The sequence below is a fragment of the Gymnoscopelus microlampas genome, assembly GCF_963454915.1.
Source record: "Gymnoscopelus microlampas genome assembly, chromosome: 15".
Lineage (NCBI taxonomy): Eukaryota > Metazoa > Chordata > Actinopteri > Myctophiformes > Myctophidae > Gymnoscopelus > Gymnoscopelus microlampas.
Window position 1 is genome coordinate 39,943,427 of NC_139952.1, and position 22,090 is coordinate 39,965,516.

At 41.0% G+C, this 22,090-nt stretch overlaps 1 protein-coding gene across 2 annotated transcripts in view; it reads left to right on the forward strand.

The window, feature by feature from the left end:
• Positions 1–12,132, forward strand: part of klhl7 (kelch-like family member 7) — a 399,517-nt gene extending 387,385 nt beyond the window's left edge. The window contains exons 2-13 of one of the 2 annotated variants that reach the window (XM_084081507.1): positions 1,616–2,052; positions 2,747–2,849; positions 2,985–3,078; positions 3,787–3,911; positions 4,539–4,714; positions 5,674–5,848; positions 6,961–7,103; positions 7,549–7,789; positions 8,871–9,072; positions 9,543–9,640; positions 9,790–9,973; positions 10,730–12,132. In XM_084081507.1, coding sequence (XP_083937633.1) covers positions 1,903–2,052; positions 2,747–2,849; positions 2,985–3,078; positions 3,787–3,911; positions 4,539–4,714; positions 5,674–5,848; positions 6,961–7,103; positions 7,549–7,789; positions 8,871–9,072; positions 9,543–9,640; positions 9,790–9,973; positions 10,730–10,916 — 1,878 coding nt within the window. In that variant the 5' untranslated portion in view covers positions 1,616–1,902 and the 3' untranslated portion in view covers positions 10,917–12,132. Of the gene's footprint in view, positions 1–1,611; positions 2,053–2,746; positions 2,850–2,984; positions 3,079–3,786; positions 3,912–4,538; positions 4,715–5,673; positions 5,849–6,960; positions 7,104–7,548; positions 7,790–8,870; positions 9,073–9,542; positions 9,641–9,789; positions 9,974–10,729 lie in introns of those variants that run through there. The other variant, XM_084081506.1, reaches the window with a different exon arrangement.
• Positions 12,133–22,090: the final 9,958 nt, after the last annotated feature.

Sequence of the window (22,090 nt, forward strand, 5' to 3'; positions counted from 1 at the left end):
ATAGATATTAATTAATTTATGTGAAAGGATTATAGTTTGTTTTATCTCGGGGACTATTACACTGTAACATCCTCATTGTTCATTTAACTCTGTTGGTTCCATTATAGACCTGTACAGCATATAACTGGTTCCTATATCAATCTTTGACTGGGGACCACCTGGGACCCACTCAATAAATGTTTCGATGAATTGAATACACATGGACCCCAATGAAAACAAGCCATAGTGCTTTATTGGGTTTAATCCTTTTAGCAGACCTTTAGAACTGTACTTTCTGTACGTTTTTTTTTGCAAACTGTTAAAGTATGATATAATAAAGTATTCAATCATTCAATAAATGACCCCTGGGGTTCCCCAGACCCTTTGATAGCTCAATGCACTTGATGCCATGAGAACAGGTGACTTCTTGAGTGTTAGCCTTTTTTTCTTTTTTTTTAAAGGCTTCAATGTGCAAACATCACACATTTTTTATGGACCAGAATACTTGAATTATTTGAGTACTTTAACTACACCTCAAAGGTAATCTCTCAAAAAAGAATGATGGGTTCCCAGATTGCTTTGGAGAAATACATGATGAATGGGCATCAAAACAGTGTGGGCATTTGGCAAATAGGCACCTAAATAGAGCATGGCACTTTGGTAGACTTTAAGGCACCGCATGTTGATTTGATCCTTTATACTTTTTAAGTAATTGTTGTTTATGTATTTTGACACAATGTCACCATCATGCGTGAATCATGAGAGGAAGTGTGTGTTAAAGTAAAGTAAAGTAATGTTTATGGCTTGTTTGACTTGCGAAAGAGGGTCTGAAATATCAAAATATGAGGAACTGTGACCACATTGAGTTCACAGAGCTTGTGTAAATAAAGCACCACACAGTCATCTGTGACCGGTGCTTCAAAGGAGGTTCCTCTTTGCTTGGCTAACACAGAGCATTTAGTGGTCAGTCTTCATTGGCACAGGGACATGGTTAGACAAAAGGTGAAGTGTAGGCTACATTCAACCCATTGGGTTCAGGTGCAGTGTAAGAAATCACTATAACATGTGGACATCACAGGAATTATTACTCTGTTGAGCCTCTGTGCAGTGCGAGAGAGCACCATATTCATTTCATGTTGGCAGCTTAAAAATCAAACAAACAATAAAATGAGTCAGGGCTAGCCGACCGTTTGTCTGGGAATATTATTGATTTCATTGTTTAGGCTAGTGTTGTTATTTTACCATTTGAAGTTTTCATGACTTTTGTTTTTTATTCCAATATGGCTGTATTTTTTATTGTAAAGCACTTTGTAACCCTGTTTTTTAAGTTTATTATTATTATTATTATTATTATTATTATTATTATTATTATCAAACCAATTATTTGAAATACATGTAGCCAGTGTAAAGATCCAAGTGCCCAGTCTTCTCCCGAAAAGGTGCCCAGTCTTGATGCCCATACTTCTGAAGTGCCCACTCTGGTTACACTAAGTTCTGGCATGCAAGAAGAAAGTTTGGAATGATTTCTCATTTCTGCCCTCTAGAGGGCGACAAATGTTAACATTTCCCCCAGTCAAGTGCAATAGAAGAAGAGGGCACCACAGAAGAAAACTGAAACACAACAGAAGACTGGGAGGAACAGCAGAAGCAGCAACAGTACACACAGCCTGATAAAAGGGAGAGGAAAGGTCTCCATCCCAACTTATATGTGTTATTGTTTAGGCAACAGCTCAAGCTCAGTCAAAGGATTGCCTCCATGCGACTCTTCAAAGTAAAGCCGCATGCAAATGAAAGTAGGAGCACACACACACATTATAGCTCCGGTAGCTAACTGCAGCTAGCTTCCCCCAAAACAAAGGGCAGCAGCACTGGTGACACTGCTGGTGACACACTGGTGACACTGACATAAACGACGGGACCGGTATGGCTGACAAAGCAGCCGCTGCTGCTGCTGCTGCTGCTGCTGCTGCCAAGAAGAAGACTGAGAGGAAGTGTGCCATAAAATGCGCCATAAAAGAGGAATACAGACAGCTGTCCAGTGTTATGGGAGTGATGAACACTCTGAGGAAGCAGGTGTGTTGTGTCTGTCTGTCTGTCTGTCTGTCTGTCTGTGAGTCTGTCTGTGAGAGGTGTGTGTGTGTGTGTGTGTGTGTGTGTGTGTGTGTGTGTGTGTGTGTGTGTGTGTGTGTGTGTGTGTGTGTGTGTGCGTGTGAGAGAAAGAGAGTTGAGAGAAAACGAGTGCATGTAGTGCATCTCTCATGAGAGGTAGTGCAGATTGAGGGAGTGTGTATGGTATTTGTCACTCAGTGTGCATCTCTGTGCCTCTCTCTAACAGTGTGTGCAGTACTGATAAAAAAAGGAAAAACAAGCAGGTGCACTTCCTTTTTGTAGTGTAATTTATTGAGAACGCTCAATACATTGAAGAAATGTGCATCTGAGCCTGTCTTGCATCCTTTATTTGGGAGTGCTGCTTTTTCCACTTTGGTGGTATTTTGAACTTAGTGTGTGATGTACCGTATGTGTTGTTCAGGGTTCACTGTGTGATGCACTGTGTGTGTTGTTCAGGGTACACTGTGTGTGATGCACTGTACTGTGTGTGTTGTTCAGGGTACACTGTGTGATGTTCTCTGTGTGTGTGTGTGTGTGTGTGTGTGTGTGTGTGTGTGTGTGTGTGTGTGTGTGTGTGTGTGTGTGTGTGTGTGTGTGTGTGTGTGTGTGTGTGTGTTGTTCAGGGTACACTGTGTGATGTTCTGTGTGTGTTGTTCAGGGTACACTGTGTGACGTGGTCCTGGTGGTTCAAGGAAAACACTTCCCTGTGCACAGAGTGGTGCTGGCTGCAGCCAGCCACTTCTTCAGCCTCATGTTCACCAGTAAGTGTACACACACACACACACACACACACACATACACACACGTCCTTCCAGGTTGCAAATCAAGTCGTTGTACGACACGATCATACAATGAGGTATAAATGAAGTCTGTGTTTTTGCTCTTTCCTCGTCCAGCCAGTATGTTGGAGTCCACGGCCCACGAGGTGGAGTTGAAGAGCGCTGAGCCTGAAATCATTGGGTTGCTGGTGGAGTTCATCTACACAGCCAGGTAAGAGACCACCAGGGTACTGGTTTGAGGAACATCTATTGTTATCATCATGTCATGTATACGGTTAATTGGAAGGCATGCAGTACAGGATTTACAACATAGTTTTACATTTATAAATGAGGATGTATGAACTAGGATCTCAGCAGTATAAAGTCCACTCTGTATATTTTCCACATGTGGGCTTTTGGGTTGTGATTTTGACTAAGGGCAGTGATTCTCATTCAACCTTTGCAGGCCGTGACCCCCCAAAATAATCATCATATTTGAACTGGGGACCCCCCACCCTGACAAGCACTTGGAATTGTAGGAGTAGAGGCATTACATTTAGTTTGACTCAGTTCCACAGATACATATTGTGAAAATAGCAGATCTACTGTACAAGCGAGATGTTGTGAGCTAGTAGATAGGCTATTTTCACAATTTTTGCTTTTTTTATATTATTTGACAACTTGGCCAATGTTTGACTATTTTTTGTATGAAAAAGATCTTAAAAGTCCTTAAATTGTCACTTTACTGTCATCTGGAATCACAGGTTGAGAACCACCGGACTAGGGCTGTCCTCAATTCCTTTTTTCAAGCCTTGGATATTTGTCATCACCCGTACGCCTGTTGACGCAGAATTATGTTTGACGTCATTGGACAATACATATATATGCATTTTGTGTGTGGGTGTGTGGGTGTGTGGGTGTGTGTGTGTGTGTGTGTCAGGATCTCAGTGAACAGCAGTAACGTCCAGTCCTTGCTGGACGCGGCCAACCAGTACCAGATTGAGCCGGTGAAGAAGATGTGCGTGGAGTTCCTCAAAGGGCAGATTGACGCCACCAACTGTCTGGGTGAGCAGCACACATCTGTTAGATATATATAATCCTCATACAGGTGGGAATATTTAGATCACATGCTAATTGGATTTTGGACGTAAATTACATTAACCCATTAAGACTTGGAACTGTGTCATTTTTAGATTTGAGCTAAAGAGCATTATTTTACACTTTGGGCTATTCAAAAATAGCAGATATACAAGCTCATAGCGCGGCACCGAGTGCCGCGCTACGAGCTTGTAGATCTGCTATTTTTGAAAAATCTTGAAAATGTGTGCAAATCTTTGAATATATATATATATTTTTAAAGCAAACCGTTTTTAACTCAAATCTTTGCTTCTGGGGGGTCCCTGGAACAAAATATTTTGATGGGGGCCGGCGGCCAAATACATATAATTTTGGGGGTCCTTGACATGAAAAAGATTGAGCACCACTGATATAGAAACATACGTTTTTTGAGAATACTGTTGAGATTTAGGAGACATGTAGAATCGGCTTCAGGTCTCAATGGGTTAATTACGTCCGTGGCAGAGAATGAGTGAATTGAGTGAAAAGACAAAAAAAAGTTAGAATATGGAAATAAGAGCTTTCTGCCCCAACAGCGACGATAATGTTTGGTGTGCTGTTGTCGTGGTCCTGTAGGTATCGCAGCGCTGGCAGAGTGTATGGACTGTCCAGAGCTGAAGGCGGCGGCGGAGGACTTCGTTCAGCTGCACTTCACTGAGGTCTACAGGCTGGACGAGTTCCTGCAGCTGGACGTCACACAGCTCACACACCTGCTGCACCAGGACAGACTCACTGTCCGCGCAGAGGCCCAGGTACACACACACACTCGCGCTCACGCACACGCACACACACACACACACACACACACACACACACACACACACACACACACACACACACACACACACACACACACACACACACACACAGTAATTCAATATTTTGCTATGTTTAACCCTAACCCTAAAGCCTGAGTTATACTTGGTGTCATGCTGGTGTTGCACACACCGAAATCACCTGACAACGTGTTGCAGCACAAAGCTGGCAGATTGGCTATTTTTGGTGCCTAAGATTGGCTATTTTCAAACCTTAATCCCTCAACTTAGTCTTTAAATGCCTACGGCCGGTGTGCATGCATCTATGTGTGTGTGCAAATAACTGGATATAATATAGGGAGAGTGGGCACTAAGGAAGAGTGGCACCTCAATGTAAAATTGTCTATTTGGTCCAAAATGTAAAAAAAAAAAAAGATATGAAAACAGTCTTAAGTGTAATGTAAAGTATTCATTAGAACATGATGGAACATTTCACAATTAAGGTCTAATATTTCTGCAGTTGCTACAAATTGCTACAAAACCTTTTATATCCAATCATTTTGGGCATAAGCAAGAAGTTGAAGGGTCAATTTAAGTCTGATAATGATGTACTGTGCATGTTCAAATCATGTATACTTTACATTACTTAAGACCATTTTCAAATATTGTATTTTTTTACAATTAACATTTTGGACAAAATAGCACATTTTACATCAAGGTGCTTTTGTTGTATCCTTATATTGAAGCTTAATTGTAAATAAGTGTTCCAGACACTTTTCTGAACATTCATAGGGGTGATATAGTGAACCCACAGTAAACCCTTGTCCCAGGGTTCACTGTGCTACACCCCTGCATGCACGCAAGGACGAACGCACACGCACGCACCCACAGGGTCACAAAGCACAGCAGATATTTGACTCGTTCAGAGGACTCAGTATGTGTTACTGTGTGTGCAGATCTACGACGCGGCCGTGCGCTGGATGAAGTACGACGTGTGCAACAGACAGCCGCACATGGTGGAGGTGCTGGGCTGCGTGCGCTTCCCCCTCGTCTCCAAGACCTTCCTGTCCAAGACGGTGCAGGCGGAGCCTCTCATCCAGGACAACCCTCAGTGCCTCAAGATGGTCATCGGTGAGTGGAGACAGACACACACACACACACACACACACACACACACACACACACACACACACACACACACACACACACACACACACACACACACACACACACACAGTCACACTCACCATAGAGTTTTTCCGATACCTATGCCAGTATCGGAAAAGCTGCCGATGCTGCCTAAAATGCTGGTATTGGTATCGGCAAGTATGCCAGTCTATGCCATACCAGGTCATTTATCACATGATGAGATTTCATTTACAGTAATATATTGAAGTGATGTTGCACTACTGTTATATATTCTTACTGTACAATTTACATTATTATTTTATTAACCCATTAAGACCTGAGGCGATTCTTAAAAATGTTTTCTAAATCCTAACATTTTTTTTAAAATAAATCTAAAATATTATTTTTCAAGATTTAAAAAAAATAGCAGATCTACAAGCTCATAGCGCGGCACTCGGTGCCGCGCTATGAGCTTGTATATCTGCTATTTTTGAATAGCCAAAGAAATCTAAAGTGACACAGATGCGTTCCAGGTATTAACATGGAGCTGCACTTTAACTATTATTAATGGATTTTATTTTATTTTATTCCTAGATAAGTGGTTCTAAAACGTTTTAATTTCAAGGACCCCATAACTCTTGAGAGTGTACAAATGGAACCAAATGGACCCATTTGCACATTCTCAGAATTACGGACTAGACTAGTGAGGGTCCCTTTGGAACCCCTTCAAGGAACCCTGAGGGTCCCCCAGGGCCCCCACTTTGAGAACCATTGTCCTAGATTTTTTCTTAAATTACACAATGGTATCGGATCGGTACTCAGTATCAACCTATACGCAAGTTAAGGGTATCGGAATCGGTATCGGGAAGGAGAAAATGGTATTGGTACATTTTTACCCCCCCCCCCTCCACACACACACACACACACACACACACACTCTCACACAACAGAAAGGCGCACGTCTGCAGTGCATTTACAGTTGCACAGTGAATAGATTGTTATAATATAGCTTGAATAGTTATTTTTGACGAGCGACACGGTTGTCTGATATAAATTAGATTTAAGGATTAAGGAGTCAGACACGCGCAGAATTAACAGTCCGCCTTCGCCGTCAGGTGGGATGCGCTATCACCTGCTGTCCCTGGAGGACCGGGAAGACCTTGGCGAGAGCAGCCGACCGCGACGCAAGAAACACGACTACCGCATCGCACTGTTTGGAGGCTCACAGCCGCAGTCCTGTCGCTACTTCAACCCCAAGGTACTGGTCCGGTTAAATTAACACTCCACATTTTACTATGTAGCAACAGCAGCATGTGTATAACATATATGTATAACTGGTGATAACAGTCCGTTAAAGGAGTAGTTCTGTGCCTTGAATTCATGATTTTCTTTTTCTTTTTGTCGCATTTCTGAGCCAATAATTTGATTGACCGGTATTCGGTCAACTGGAGACTCAGTAGGAGACTCAATTGAGTCGACTCCGCTGGTCATCAAATTATTGGCTGTTGTAATACTGTTGTATTGTATTGTATGTCTTTACATGTCTTGATTAATTGAATACACAGGACCACAATGGAAACAAGCCCTTTTTGTGTTCTCCTTTTAGCATTATTGTATAACTGTACCTCTGTACTTTTTGCAAACCGTTAATAAAGTATTCAATGAATCAATCAAAGTCTGTCTCCTCCCACCCCTTCGACCAGGACTCCAGCTGGACGGACATTCGCTGTCCGTTCGAGAAGCGGCGGGACGCCACCGCCGTCTTCTGGGACAACGTGGTGTACATCCTGGGCGGCTCGCAGCTCTTCCCCATCAAGCGCATGGACTGCTACAACGTGCTGAAGGACAGCTGGTACTCCAAGCTGGGGCCGCCCACGCCGCGCGACAGCCTGGCGGCCTGCGCCTCCCAGGGCAAGATCTACACGTCCGGGGGATCGGAAGTGGGTGAGTGAGTGAGTGTTGGTTGGTTGGCTGGTATATGTAGGTATATACTGTATGCCAGTGGTTCTCAAACGTTTTCATGTCAAGGATCCCCAAAATGATATGTATTTGGCTGTGGACCCCCATCTCAAAAATATTTCGTGCCAGGGAGTTTTCAAAAATAGCAGATCTACAAGCTCATAGCGCAGCACTCGGTGCCACGCTATGAGCTTGTATATCTGCTATTTTTGAATAGCTAAAGTATAAAATATGGTTAAAGTGGTTAAAATGATTGTGACGCTATATGAGCTAATTTAGCTGGGGACCCCCTGGTAATCCCCCCAAGGACCCCACTTTGAGAACAATGGCTGTATGCTACACAGTATAATGGAGATGTGCTATATACTGTATGTAGTGGGGTGTTGTGCGTGTATAGAAAACCGATTAATAATAATAATAATATCTAAAATGTATGCAGTGCTTTTCTAAGTACCCAAAGAAGCTTTACATGGGGAGGAGGAGAAAACAACAAAACAAAATCAACACAAAGAAAACGCTATGGCTAAGGAATAAAATCAATAAAAACTGTGGAATGGTGAGGTGTGTGCAGTTAGCTGGGGAAAGCTTATTGGAGATTATATAGATTGGAGATAATATAGGCGGGAAAGGGAATGACAAAAAGATTGATGCATGAAAATTAGAGGCTTAATTTATTTTTGTTCTTTATCTACTGTTTTTACAGGAAATAATGCACTTTCATTTGCAGAACTTGACAGGGAAATGGTTCAACAATGAAATTGCTTATTTGAATGGGAAACTGAATGTCCTGTCATACTCGTGGTGTATTGTCTACCTTTTTGTCTAATAAAAATATTGACACCGAATGGGAAACTGAAACTCATCAGCCATCTTAATCTAACGGTAATTGTGTGTGTGTGTGTGTGTGTGTGTGTGTTGCGTTGCAAATTGTTGATACACGCTGAGGAAGGCTGAGTGCTGGTTATTACGCTTCATACTGTGAATCTTCGTAAAAAATGCAAGCTGCATTATATACAGACTGAGTGTGTGCTCGTTTTTGTTTTCTACTGTGTGCGTGTCCCCTCAGGCAGCTCAGCACTGGACCTGTTCGAGTGCTACGACACGCGCACAGAGTCGTGGCAGGTGAAGGCCAGCATGCTGATGGCCCGCTGCAGCCACGGCTGCGTGGAGGCCAGCGGCCTCATCTACGTGTGCGGAGGCACGGTGGGGAACAACGTCTCCGGCAGGGTCCTCAGCAACTGTGAGGTGTACGACCCCAGCACACAACAGTGAGTGGACAGAAACATACACACACACACACACACACACACACAAGCCTGAGTTATACTTTGTTTCGTACATGCGGGTGTCGTGCGCCAGAAATAGCCGATCTACATGTTCACGACGTGTCGCACAGCGAAGCGTTGAGAGCTTGTAGATCGGATGTTTTCTACATGAATGAGCTCATTCTAAAAGAATGAGCAAAACTCTTGCACGCCTACAGACCAGCAGGTGCATCGGAGAAGACCAAGGCCCAGCCAGTGTAGGAGAAAAGACTCCTGCACAGCGCACACGGTGTCTACAATTGCAAATAAAAACCTGATGAAGGTCTATGGATCAAAACGTTTTTGAAATTCGGCTATTTTTGAAAATGTTCCAAAAACTTGGGACATTGAACATTGGAACAAAGTGGTTAACTCCACGACTGAGCAGGTTTTTAATGCTGCACTCTCCAATGACCCCCCCCCCCAACCCCCAGATGGAGAGAGCTGAGTGGGATGAGAGAGAACAGGAAGAACCATGGGCTGGTAGTGGTCAACAACAGGATCTACGCTGTGGGAGGCCAGGGCGCTCTGGGTAATGGAAACATCACTACTGTACCTGTCTAACACAATGACATGTAGTGTAAATACATGAGGCATCAGGCCTCTCATACATTGTGTATGTATGAGAGGGTTCATCTTTGCAATCTGAGTTATTAATGAATTCTGTGTGTGTGTGTGTAGGAGGGCTGGACTCGGTGGAGTACTATGACATCGCCACCAACGAGTGGCGGCCCGCGGCGACCATGCCGTGGCGGGGCGTGACGGTGAAGTGTGCGGCGGTGGGCGACATCATCTACGTGCTGGCAGGCTTCCAGGGCGTGGGCCGCCTCGGGCACGTCCTGGAGTACCACGTCGATACCGACAGGTTTGTTTGTGTGTGTGTGTCTGTGTCCTGGAGTACCACGTCGATACCGACAGGTTTGTGTGTGGGTCAGATGAGTGGGACGGGCGCATTTTTCGGAGCATGTTTAATTTTAAAGATCAATCAAATCGATAGTGTTCCGGCTTGGAATCAATGGAACTAACGTAGTATACTTTTAAGTTCCTATTTATCTGTATCACAATGGAAAGTCATTTATTTCAAAGTTTTAAAGAAAAAATACCATGAGTTATTTTCTTTTTTTTTTGTACATTATTTGTTAAATATTAAAGTTATAATATCATAAAGATCGTATAGTGTTTTGACAAATATTTGGGCGCCCACTTGCAATATCCTCACGGCCCAACAGTCGGCCCGCTGGTGACAATTTAAATCGATTTAATACATTTTTTATCGCGATGCAAAAGCAGGGCGTAAAAAATAAGAGACGAAAATACAGGATCTTTGTAAGAGAATTGATAAAAGTCAGTCATTTTCTACGGTATTGAAAAGAAGATAAGAGAAAACACAGTATTGTAAAAGATAAATTAAAAGAAAAGAAAATAATGGATTTGTTTTAGAGAAATATATTTTTTTTAAATACGATTTTGAGGGTAATTTGTCTGGAAAATACTTCTGTACTAAAATAAGTAGTATCGTGATTCTAATCGTATCGTGAGTTGAGTGAATCATTACATGCCTAATAATGAGCTCGCATGTCGACGTGTTTTCCTCTTTCTCCTTTTGGGGGGTTTCTTTCAGGTGGGTGACGTGCAGCAAGGTGCGAGCGTTCCCCGTCACCAGCAGTCTCATCTGCGTGGTGGACACCTGCGGGGCCAACGAGGAGGAGGACATCGACCTCATGGACTCCCAGACGCACGCCGCCACAGCCGCCACAGCCGCCACCGCCGCCACCGTCACACCCTCTACGTCTACGACGTCAGCCTGATGCCTCATTAACCCATTCAATCCGGGAACGCATCTGTGTAATTTTTGTTAGATTTCTTTGGCTATTCAAAAATAACAGATATACAAGCTCATAGCGCGGCACCGAGTGCCGCGCTATGAGCTTGTAGATCTGCTATTTTGGGAAAAAAAAGAATTGTGAAAATCTGTGCCAATCTTTGAATATATATACATTTATATATATACACATTTTTGACACATGTATATGTGTGGTCCCTGGAACAAAATATTTTGAGATGGGGGTCTGCGGCTAAATACATATCATTTTTGGCTGGTTGACATGAAAAAGTTTGAGAACCACTGATATATGTAGCTACATAAGTAGCGCGCGCACACACACACACACACACACACACACACACACACACACACACACACACACACACACACACACACACACACACACACACACACACACACACACAGACCCTCTTCTAGACGGCTGGCCTCCTACAGAGCCACGCCATAAAATATTTTCAGTTGAGGAATTTAACAAAAGATCAGTATTGGTGAACAAAATTGACCTATTGTTTAAAATATTGCTATTTTATTGTTTTTTGTAAGAGTTTGCTCTGCATTCCCCATTCCTTTCTGTTTTAGTGAGGATACAAGCATTTTACAAGTAATTTTTGAATAATTAAGCAGGTCGGCTGAGCAGCATTCTGTAGGTTACCATGATGATTTGCCTTAGTTACAAATGAGTCTTGTCACACACAAACACAACACACATCTTGTCTTTGTGAGACTGAAAAGCTAGGTATAAGGCCCTAAGTTTGTGAGACAGGCCTCGGGCTCCAGGTCGGGCAGCCGGGCTCACAGGGTATGAGGAATTGTTTAATGCCATGGAAATTGTTCAAATTGGCTCCTATGAATCAGAACCCATGAATATTTGCTCCAATGGTCTGAAAATTGCCTATTTTTTTTTAAGTCACTGTTTTTATCACAGGGTTATTGCCAAGGTCAGTTAGAAAGAATACTGTTTGCTTTTAGTTTTTGCTTTAGGATAGTTTTTTTTATGTTTCCTTGTACATATTTAAATAGTTTGCACCATTCACCAGGAATGCCTAGTATCAATATGTTTGTGCAAATGTAAAAAATCTATGACAATTTTGTGTTTTACATGATTTTACCCATAAGAGATCTAATAACTATGATTTTGATACAAACCTGAAGCACTCAATAAATCCGTTGTACACCAATTGTATTCTGTTTCAGATAGCTTTCTGTTTTAATAGGCCGCAGGTCTTAATGGGTTAAGTGAAGCGTACACATACCCATGAATCTATCATCTAGTCATGTAATCCATCCTAGCTATTAAGAGCTGTGGGCAGCTATTGCCACTGGCAGGAGTATCTTCCTAACATGCGTGTCTTTTTGGTGTGGAGGAAAATGGGAACATCCAGAGGAAACCCACATCAAGTGACAACATGCATTGTTGGACAACATGCAGTCAATAACTTCCCTTTATTGTCACATCACATGCTTAGGCCCCAGGTATAAAATAGTGGGTGAAATTCTTGAGGTTGCCTTAATTAGCCTCAATATTTTTATGGTAAAATGTCTATTGAATAATGTTAGAAATGGCATACATGTTTGCTGAATAATAGTATTAAATACATATGTTTATATGTTTTAAGTTTAATATTGTAGGATAGTGTGTAAGTAAGATGCAGGATATGAGAAATATGAAGATCTATTGTGTTGGGGTGTTAGAGGAAACTACATGAATACATTTTATATTTGAATGAAATGAGTTTCATTGTACTTTATGTGTTGGTCTGGGTATGATTTATAGACATGCATCTGCTCATCTGATAAGGGGGCCCGGGTCAGGTCCAGATACTGTAGTTACTACAGTGTAGTATGTCAAGTTCGTGAGATGGGTGTTTTTTGGTAAACTATTTATACGTGGTTGAACCCAGTCTTACTAATACCCAGAGGCATGAGGTAAGGTATCAGGTTTGTAGATGATATAATGACTGACCCTACCATGTTGAGCACCTACAGTATACAGGACATTACACTGCTGTTTGGTACGTAATGTTTTTAAGGTGGATTATTATTATATTTTCATAAACATTTGACCGTTTCTCATTCTATGTTCCTAACAGACATGAAGTCAGTGGTTTCCCTATACTCACTTTATCATAATGTAATGGCTAGATGATATTCTAGGATGTGGGATCATGCATGGACAGACAGAGAGAGAGAGAGAGAGAGAGAGAGAGATTTGCTCTGTAAAGCATTCCCCATTCCTTTCTGTTTTAGTGAGGATACAAGCATTTTACAAGTCATTTTTGAATAATCTGTCTGTAGTGAGCAAATTTATGACGCAACCTGTAGTGCAGGTTGCATATTATATGAATAAATACATAGGCCCAAATAACTAAATAAGTCATTAAGTAAATATACACATACTGCATATGTGTTTGTGTCCATCCATCCATCCATCCGTCCATCCATCCCCAAACGAATCTAATCCTTATTCAGTAACAGTTACACTCCTCCTCCACTAGGCGGCGAAAGGCAACAATGCCCCTGGTTCCTTTTGCTGCACGCGCTTGAAATACGTTGACCCGGAAGTAAATGCATGTTTGTTTATTTTCAGTTGCCGTAACGTTGATGACGGCGGTTGATCTCTGTGTCTTTGTTACACATCATATAAGTATATATTACAGTAGAAACAGAGAGCTTGGCGAAAAATGTCTCATAAAGGAGGTAAAATATGTCAAATGGAGTCTGTACGGCTGTCGATAAATGATCACCTGTCGTCGGTGGGAGAGGAGATATTGTGTGTTTTGGAAAAACAGCGTGGTGTTGATGTGTGTAGTGTGAAGCTTAATGTCAGAGTGTTTGTGTTGGAGCGCCTCAGTGCGGCTGCAGAGTTCATGTGCAACCTCTTCCAGAGAGAGATAGAGACACTAGAAACTCTGCTGGAGAAACAAAACAAACTGCTGGATGTGATTTTACAGCCAAACATCAAACTACACAGAGCAGGTTGGTTCACGCTTCAAACACATGTTTACATACGTTTAACACTAGCTTAGCTACAAGTAGCTAAGCTACTAGCTGAACTACACTTGTCTTTGAGTTGTGGAACTGATGTTGCCTCTTCTGACCTCCTTCCGTCTGTGTGTAAAGAGGTTTCCTCTGAATATGAGGAGAGGAGCCCCAGTCTGGTGCAGGTGGAACCACAACCTCCACAACATGAGGAGAGGAGCCCTAGTCTGGCCCAGGAGGAACCACAACCTCCACAGATTAAAGAGGAACAGGAAGAGAAAGCTGATGTGTCAACATTGACATTACTATATGGGAAGACCAGGTGCAACACTCTCTCAGGTAAGATAAATATATAATAATAAATGTATAGTATAAAATAGAATAAAATAGAAAATCTGCTCAGCATGAATAATGTGGGCTCTGCCTGGAGTAGTATGAAAACTATTGTAGGACTTAAAGAAGAGGGTAGGACTAACATACAGCTTAGTGGCTATAATTCAGATCTGCAGTTAGCAGAGGAATTTAATGAGTTCTATCCCAGATTTGATGTGCATGATTTCAAAGAGCAACATTCTGAGTTTAGGAAGGGGTTGGTGAAGTCCAAGGTTCATGATCTCTCCTTTGATGAACATAGTGTGATCATGCCTTTTAAAAGGTGTAAACCTAAGAAAAGTCCAGGCCCAGACAACATACTGTAGGTGACCGTCTGCTTACTGTCTGTGCAGAACAGCTAGGCCCTATTTTTGTTTTTCATTTTTTTAGCTGCAATTTGCATACAGGGCTAAGAGAGGAGTGTCCGATGCTACCATCACCTTATTGAACTTTCTATTTACACACCTGGAAGTTAGCAAGAAACATGCTAGGCTGCTTTTTGTTGACTTCTCATCAGCCTTTAACACCATTCAGCCACACCTACTAGTTGGAAAATGAGTAAACAACTTTGGCTTAGATTCAGGTATTATTGGTTGAGCTCTTGATTTCCTCACAAACAGAACCCAGAGGGTACGGCTGAATGGGAAATTGTCTTGAGAACTAACATCATCCACCAGCTCACCCCAAGGTTGTGTACTTTCCCCACTCTTGTATATCCTGTATACTAATGATTGTAGGAGTCAACATGAGAACAGACTGATTGTCAGTCGTCTGAGTGATAGTGAGGCTAGTCATGGCCCAGTTGTAGATGACTTTGTTTCCTGGTGTGAAGAGGCATTTCTACAACTTAATGTCACAAAGACTAAAGACATGTGCATTGATTTTAGACGATCGCCACCAGCTCCTCAGAGTAGTGCCATAAATGGCCAGACAGTGAATTTAGTAACCACTTACCAAATATCTCGGCTCCATTATTGACAATCGCCTGAAATTTGATTTTAATACTGAAATGGTGTGTAAGAAAGGTCAGCAGTGCCTCTTCTGTTTAAGGAAGCTAGCCACATTTCAGGTGGATAAGTCATTGATGGTTTTGTTCTACAGAGCTTTCATAGAGTCTGTTATTTCCTTTGCTGCCATTTGTTGGTATGGAAACCTTGGTGTTAGAAAAATGCCCATAACAGGGTTGTGAGGGGGGGCTAGCAAGATTGTGGGGGTAGAATCCAGCTGCCTGAATCATATATATGACCAGCAGGTGCTTAAGAAAGATCTATGGTTTGTTGACAGTGTAGATTACTCCACCACACCTATGAAACAGAGGTACGGTAACACTTATTGAAAACATTTTAAGTTAAAATATGTCATGGTTGCTTTCATTTGATCTTTTCCCTAGACGTCCAGCACCTCCCTATGTGTAGAGAGGTTTCCCTTGAAGAGGAGACGAGCCCCAGTCTGATCCGGGAGGAACCAGAGCCTCCATACATTAAAGAAGAAACAGAGGAGCAACTTCAAAGAACAGAAGAGGTCAATAGGCCAATGCTAACATTACTAGCAGTGAAAAGTGAAAATGATGATGGCGAAAAGAGAGACACAGAGCCTCTAGCCAGCACCTCAATTGAACACATGAAAACACAAGCTGATGTAGAGAACTGTGGAGCATCACTACCAACTAGTGATGATCAGCACCTCTCTTCACACTGTTCTGAATCTGACATCACTGAAGACAGTGATGAATGGGAGACCAGTGTAGAAACTCACTCCATGCAGAGTCACACAGGGAAGAAAAGTTTTAGTTGTACAGTCTGTGACAAACTGTTTACACTAAAGGGAAATCTGATGAAGCATATGAGGACTCATACAGGGGAAAAGCCATTTACATGTAAAGTTTGTAGCAAAGGCTTTGTTCGGTCAAATAGTTTAAAGATACACATGATGAGTCATACAGCAGAAAAGCCATTTCTTTGTACAGTTTGTGGCCAAGGATTTGTTCAAAAGGGAACCCTAAAATCACACATGATGACTCATACAGGGGAAAGACCCTTTACATGTAAAGTTTGTAGCAAAGGATTTGGTCACGCAAATAATCTAAAAAGACACATGAGGACTCATACAGGGGAAAAACCCTTTACATGTAAAGTTTGTAGCAAAAGCTTTGGTCACTCAAATAGTCTAAAAACACACATGATGACTCACACAGGGGAAAAGCCATTTCTTTGTACATTTTGTGGCCAAGGATATGTTCAAAAGAGACACCTAAAATCACACATGATGACTCATACAGGGGAAAGACCCTTTAGATGTAATGTTTGTAGCAAAGGCTTTGTTCGCTCAAATAGTTTAAAGATACACCTGATGACTCATACAGGGGAAAAGACATTTCTTTGTACAGTTTGTGGCCAAGGATTTGTTCAACAGGGACACCTAAAAACACACATGAGTACTCATACAGGGGAAAGACCCTTTATATGTAAAGTTTGTAGCAAAGGATTTTTTCAGCCAAATAGTCTAAAAATACACATGAGGACTCATACAGGGGAAAAACCCTTTACATGTAAAGTTTGTAGCAAAGGATTTGTTCAGTTAAAGAGTCTAAAAAGACACATGATGACCCATACAGGGGAAAAACCCTTTACATGTAATGTTTGTAGCAAAAACTTTGTTCAGTCAAATCATCTAAAAACACACATGAGGACTCATACAGGGGAAAAACCCTTTACATGTAAAGTTTGTAGCAAAGGATTTGTTCAGTCAAAGAGTCTAAAAATACACATGAGGACTCATACAGGGTAAAAACCCTTTACATGTAATGTTTGTAGCAAAGGCTTTGTTAACTCAAATAGTCTAAAAATACACATGATGATTCATACAGGGGACAAGCCATTCGCTTGTAAAGTTTGTAGCACAAGCTTTGGTTACAGAAATAATCTAAAAAGACACATGAGGACTCATACTACAGGAGGAAAAATCTTTTAGTTGCAGTTTGTGGCAAACATTTTGGTCGACATGCACATATATTCATACACAGAGAAGCTGTTAGTTGAACGGTAACACATTTTGAAAGGAGCCATCTTAGTTGATAAATGATATCAGACATATGCAGGGATGCAGGAGGGGGGGGCTGACTCTATATTAGGAAGTTATCACATAAGGTGTAAAATAATTATATATGTTGGGATGTGATGTATTGTTAGGTTGTAGGTCTGTTCTTTTGAATTATGCATCTTCTCACAACATCATGGCACAACCTGTAGTGCACGTCAGGGCAGGTTGCATATTCTATAAATAAATAAACACACTGTATACATATATGTGTGTTTTAATCAATCATTGTTTCTGCCGTTTTACTCTCAATACTGCTGCTATGTTGCTGCTCTGACTCCATCACCTCAGACGATCAATAAAGGGTTAGGGTTCATCTGTATTACCTGAAGCTCCTTGGTGGTTGATGTCAACATTATATTATATTTCTAGGCTACAATCTGCAAAACTCATGGTGCGACAATTTTAGAGGCAAAGACTGGCCATGGTGTTTGGCGAGGAACTTCTGGGGTGTGTGAACTCCCAGATGTAGGCCTACTGTCATCTTGCTCTGTGTTTTCATAGGACATTGTGAAAATGTAGGACCAATGCTACTGTACATTGTAACAAGGCTCTGGTCGTGTTACTGAAATAAACTCTAATTTAACTTTAATTTAATTTAACAATGCATGAAACAGACCAAATGACTGGCATTTGAACCGTTTACCTTTCCACTATTACATGTGTCTCCACTTTTAATAATGTTTGATATTTTTCCCTTTACCTCTTTCTGTCTAGTGTCTACCTCTCTCTCCCTATGTTCTCCCCTCCACACACGCACGCACGCACGCACGCACGCACGCACACACACACACACACACATTTGAAATATTTATTTACGTCCACATAAACAGAAGTACAAGATGTATGAAGGACATAAACACTGCCAGTGCATTCAGATAATGGGAAAACAGCCAGTTACAAAGTGCATGTAAGGCAGAGCATTGTTACATACAAAACAAAAGATGGCATACTTGTCGAACACAGCGGACAACAATCATGGGTAAAGGAAACAACGCCTCCTCCAAATTGAGCGGCTTCCTATAATAGCTGATATTGAGCAGTACCGTGCTAATTGTTTAGCCCTCCTTTTGGAGAGGCCGGCCATTTGAAGGCCCCTCACAACCAACTTGTGCACGTGCCCTAGGCTTCCAAAGATAAAAAACAAAAGTTTACATCTGCAGCCTAGCTGAGAGATGGTCTGCTCTAGCTGATGATATTTTTGCACTTTGTTTAGGAAGGCTTCCTCGAAGCTGTAATCAAAAGTACAGCCGACCTCAAGAATAAACACCTCTCCATGGTTTTCATTAACAACAATGACATCAGGGGTGTTAGCTGAAATGTTAGAGAACACAGAATCATCGTTACACAGGCTAAACATGCTCGGCTTCACAGCAGTAGAAACTAATAATAAAAGCATCCAACTCTGTTCATGTTTTGAATATATCATAGTTTGTGCTCACCATTTTTGCAAAAGAAAGTGTGACCCCACCACCCATAATAAAGGGATATTCACCGCCCCCCCCCCCCAATCTCTCTTGTTATGCATCCCATGTCTATAATGCATTATAAACATACTTAAAAGGCATTATAATCTGCTTATAACACAGTATAATTATAGATATGAGAACTCATGAATACTAATAGTGATTAATAACAATAACACATTATAAAGCATTTTATAATGGCTTATAAGGTCACTTATTAATAATATTTCATAATTGCTGGACACTCACAGACATTTTTCTTTTCAAGGATCATGGTATTATAATTGCTATAGTATTAATACATAATGATAATGTGGTCATTAGGTGTAAAGTTTGAAGTATTTACATTTCTGAAGGTGTAGGCAGAAACGTTTTGTGTTGTTCTTGCACATGTGTAATGCTATTTATTCTACTTTACTTAAAGCATCCAATGAACACTATAATGCACTATCTTATAACAGTTGTAATGCATTGTATAATTATTACAGTGTATTACAACTATGAGAGTTATTATGAAACAAGATCCTGGCCAACAGAAAAGGTCTGTGAGTGACCTGCAATTATGAAGTAGTATGATACTTGACCTTATAAGTCATTATAAAAGGCTTTTTAAGGTGATACGATTGCATTATGAGTACTTATGAGTCCTCATAACTGTACTTATACAGTTTTATAAGCCGATTACAATGACCATATAAGTCATTATAAAATGCATTATAATGTGTTATGATTACTGTTATGAAGCATTATAGACAAGTAGTATACCATAGCAAGTGTTACCCAATAGGTTCTTCATGTATTATCATTTCATTATAATACACCAACAGGGATACAAATGGCGTCTAACTTTTCAGCTGAGCGCTGCCGCCAACAGCTCAGCCATTCACTGGTCTGGCACTATGAATATGAAGCACCAACATCTGTGCCGTAATTCACATGATTACATTAGTTTTCATAATTAAATAACATTCTCCATTCATAACAAATTCTCTAAGCACTGCTGCTACTAGAGAACTAGAGAATCTCTTCGCCACAAATAGCAGATCTACAAGCTCACAATGCATCACAAATGCGACGCAGTTATTTTAGGCTAATGTTCCCCCCAGAATAAGGATGCTGGGGTTCAAGTGGTTGAATCAGTTACTGGTTAACAGGCTGTGTGGGGTTAAAGATGCTATTTGTTGTGGCAGCTCAGGGGGAAGGCCTGACAATAAAGTACAATAAAGTGACAATTTGTTGATTGTTCTTTCTTAAATCTGCTCTTTAGGACTCACCGTCAACACATTTTCAAGTGAATCAGATCAGATTTGTGTATTCAGACATTGCCAAAAATATCTATAAGTTCACAACTTGTCGCATTGTGAACTTGTGTATCGGCTATTTCACAACAAAGTATTAATCCGACTTCAGTGTGTTCAGAGTGTCCAGACTGAGACACATCTTTAGAAATCAGATTTGAATCAAGAATCAGTTTCCATGTGGTTTTATGCTGTTCAGACTTGATCAAATAATTCTGGATAGGACAATAATCTGATTTGAGCTGCCAGTCTGGCCTTTTAGTGAGCAAAGAGACCAAGGATGGAGAAAACAGAACAGCTTCACTATGTTGAAGGAAGTGATGAGGTAGAAAGCTCATCCTCCATTCCAGATGGTTCCATATGTTTCCTTGCAATTTTACTATTTACAATTTAGGCATTTAGCAGACGCTCAGTTGCAGAGTGATTTACAGTAAGCAAGGTAAACACATACACAGTGGTGGACAGTAACGGAGTAAATGTACTTGAGTACTGTACTTAAGTACACATTCTGAGGATTTGCACCCTTTTAAGCATACGATTGTATGGTCGTCAAGGCTAGGTCAAGTGCTACGGGCTAAAGTGGAGTCTGAAGAGATGAATCTTCAGATTATGGCAGAAAATTGGGAGTGAATCTGCATTCCTAACTGCAATGGGAGTTTGTTGCACAGTTTGTTTCTACAACACATAGGTTGTTCCTTCTGAACAAAGAGAACTGCCAGTTGAAGAAAATAATATAATATAATAATTTCACTTCTACCACCCTACCTACTTCCTGTTGTTTGTCTGGATGTCCATAAGATAAATTACTTGAGATAATGTAATAATACTAGTTTAATCTTACACTGAAATAGACCTTTTCACAGCAGCCACTTTGGCCTAAATAGTTGTGTAATGTTACATCCTGTAGGCCAACAAGTTTCACCAATGATACTAATTAAGGCTGTGTTTCATTCAAGTCAAACAGAGTCAGGGTGCTGCTATTGTGCATGTTTATTTAATTAGTATCATTGGTGACACGACACCTTTACAGAATGTATACACAACTATTTATGTCAACATGGCTGCCTGGACAAAGGTCTATTCATTTGACCAGTAGTGCCAGAAAGTAGGCTACTCCGATTTTATTTTATTTGTTTACTTTAAGTAAAATGACCACAATGTACAAATACTGTCTTAAAAGTAAAAAGGCCTGAATTAACATTTGTACTTGAGTAAAAATGTTAATGCAAGTATTGGCATGAAAATATACAGTAGCTACAAAAGTAAAAGTACTAACATTTTCTTCAAAATTTGGCAAACCATTATAAAAATAGCAGATCTACACTTGTAGATTGACTATTTTTGAATAGCTGACATATAAAATAGGGCTTAACTATATGTTTGGTAATAATCCTATATTAAAATTGCATAGAGGGTGGGTCGACGGTGGACATCACAAACGTAACATGCAGACTTGCGAGGCCACGTTTGGCCCCCAGGGGCCACACCCCTGGGTGCTACAGGCACACCATTGCGGATTGGAGCCTCCAATGCACACCAAACTTGGCACAAAACTGTTCAGGGGTCTGCCATGACAATAGTCACTCTAGGGGCCACGTTAGGGACCCCGGGGCCACAGGCACACCATTGCTCCAATCCTCACCAAACTTGGCACAAATAATGTTCAGGGGTCTGCCATGACAATTGTCACACCAAAAAAACCTAAAAAACTAAATTGCTAACATATGGGGCAACAGATTGTGTTACAGAAATTTCAAACATTTCAAATAGTCTCGGTAAATAACTCGGTGACCATTGCTCTAATCAGTGCAATACAGGACTAGTAATATAAATCTGCAAAGTAACTAGCAACTAAAGCTGACAAAATATGTAAACTCGTAGATTTGATAGTTATTGTTTACAATATCATAATTTTACATTTTAAT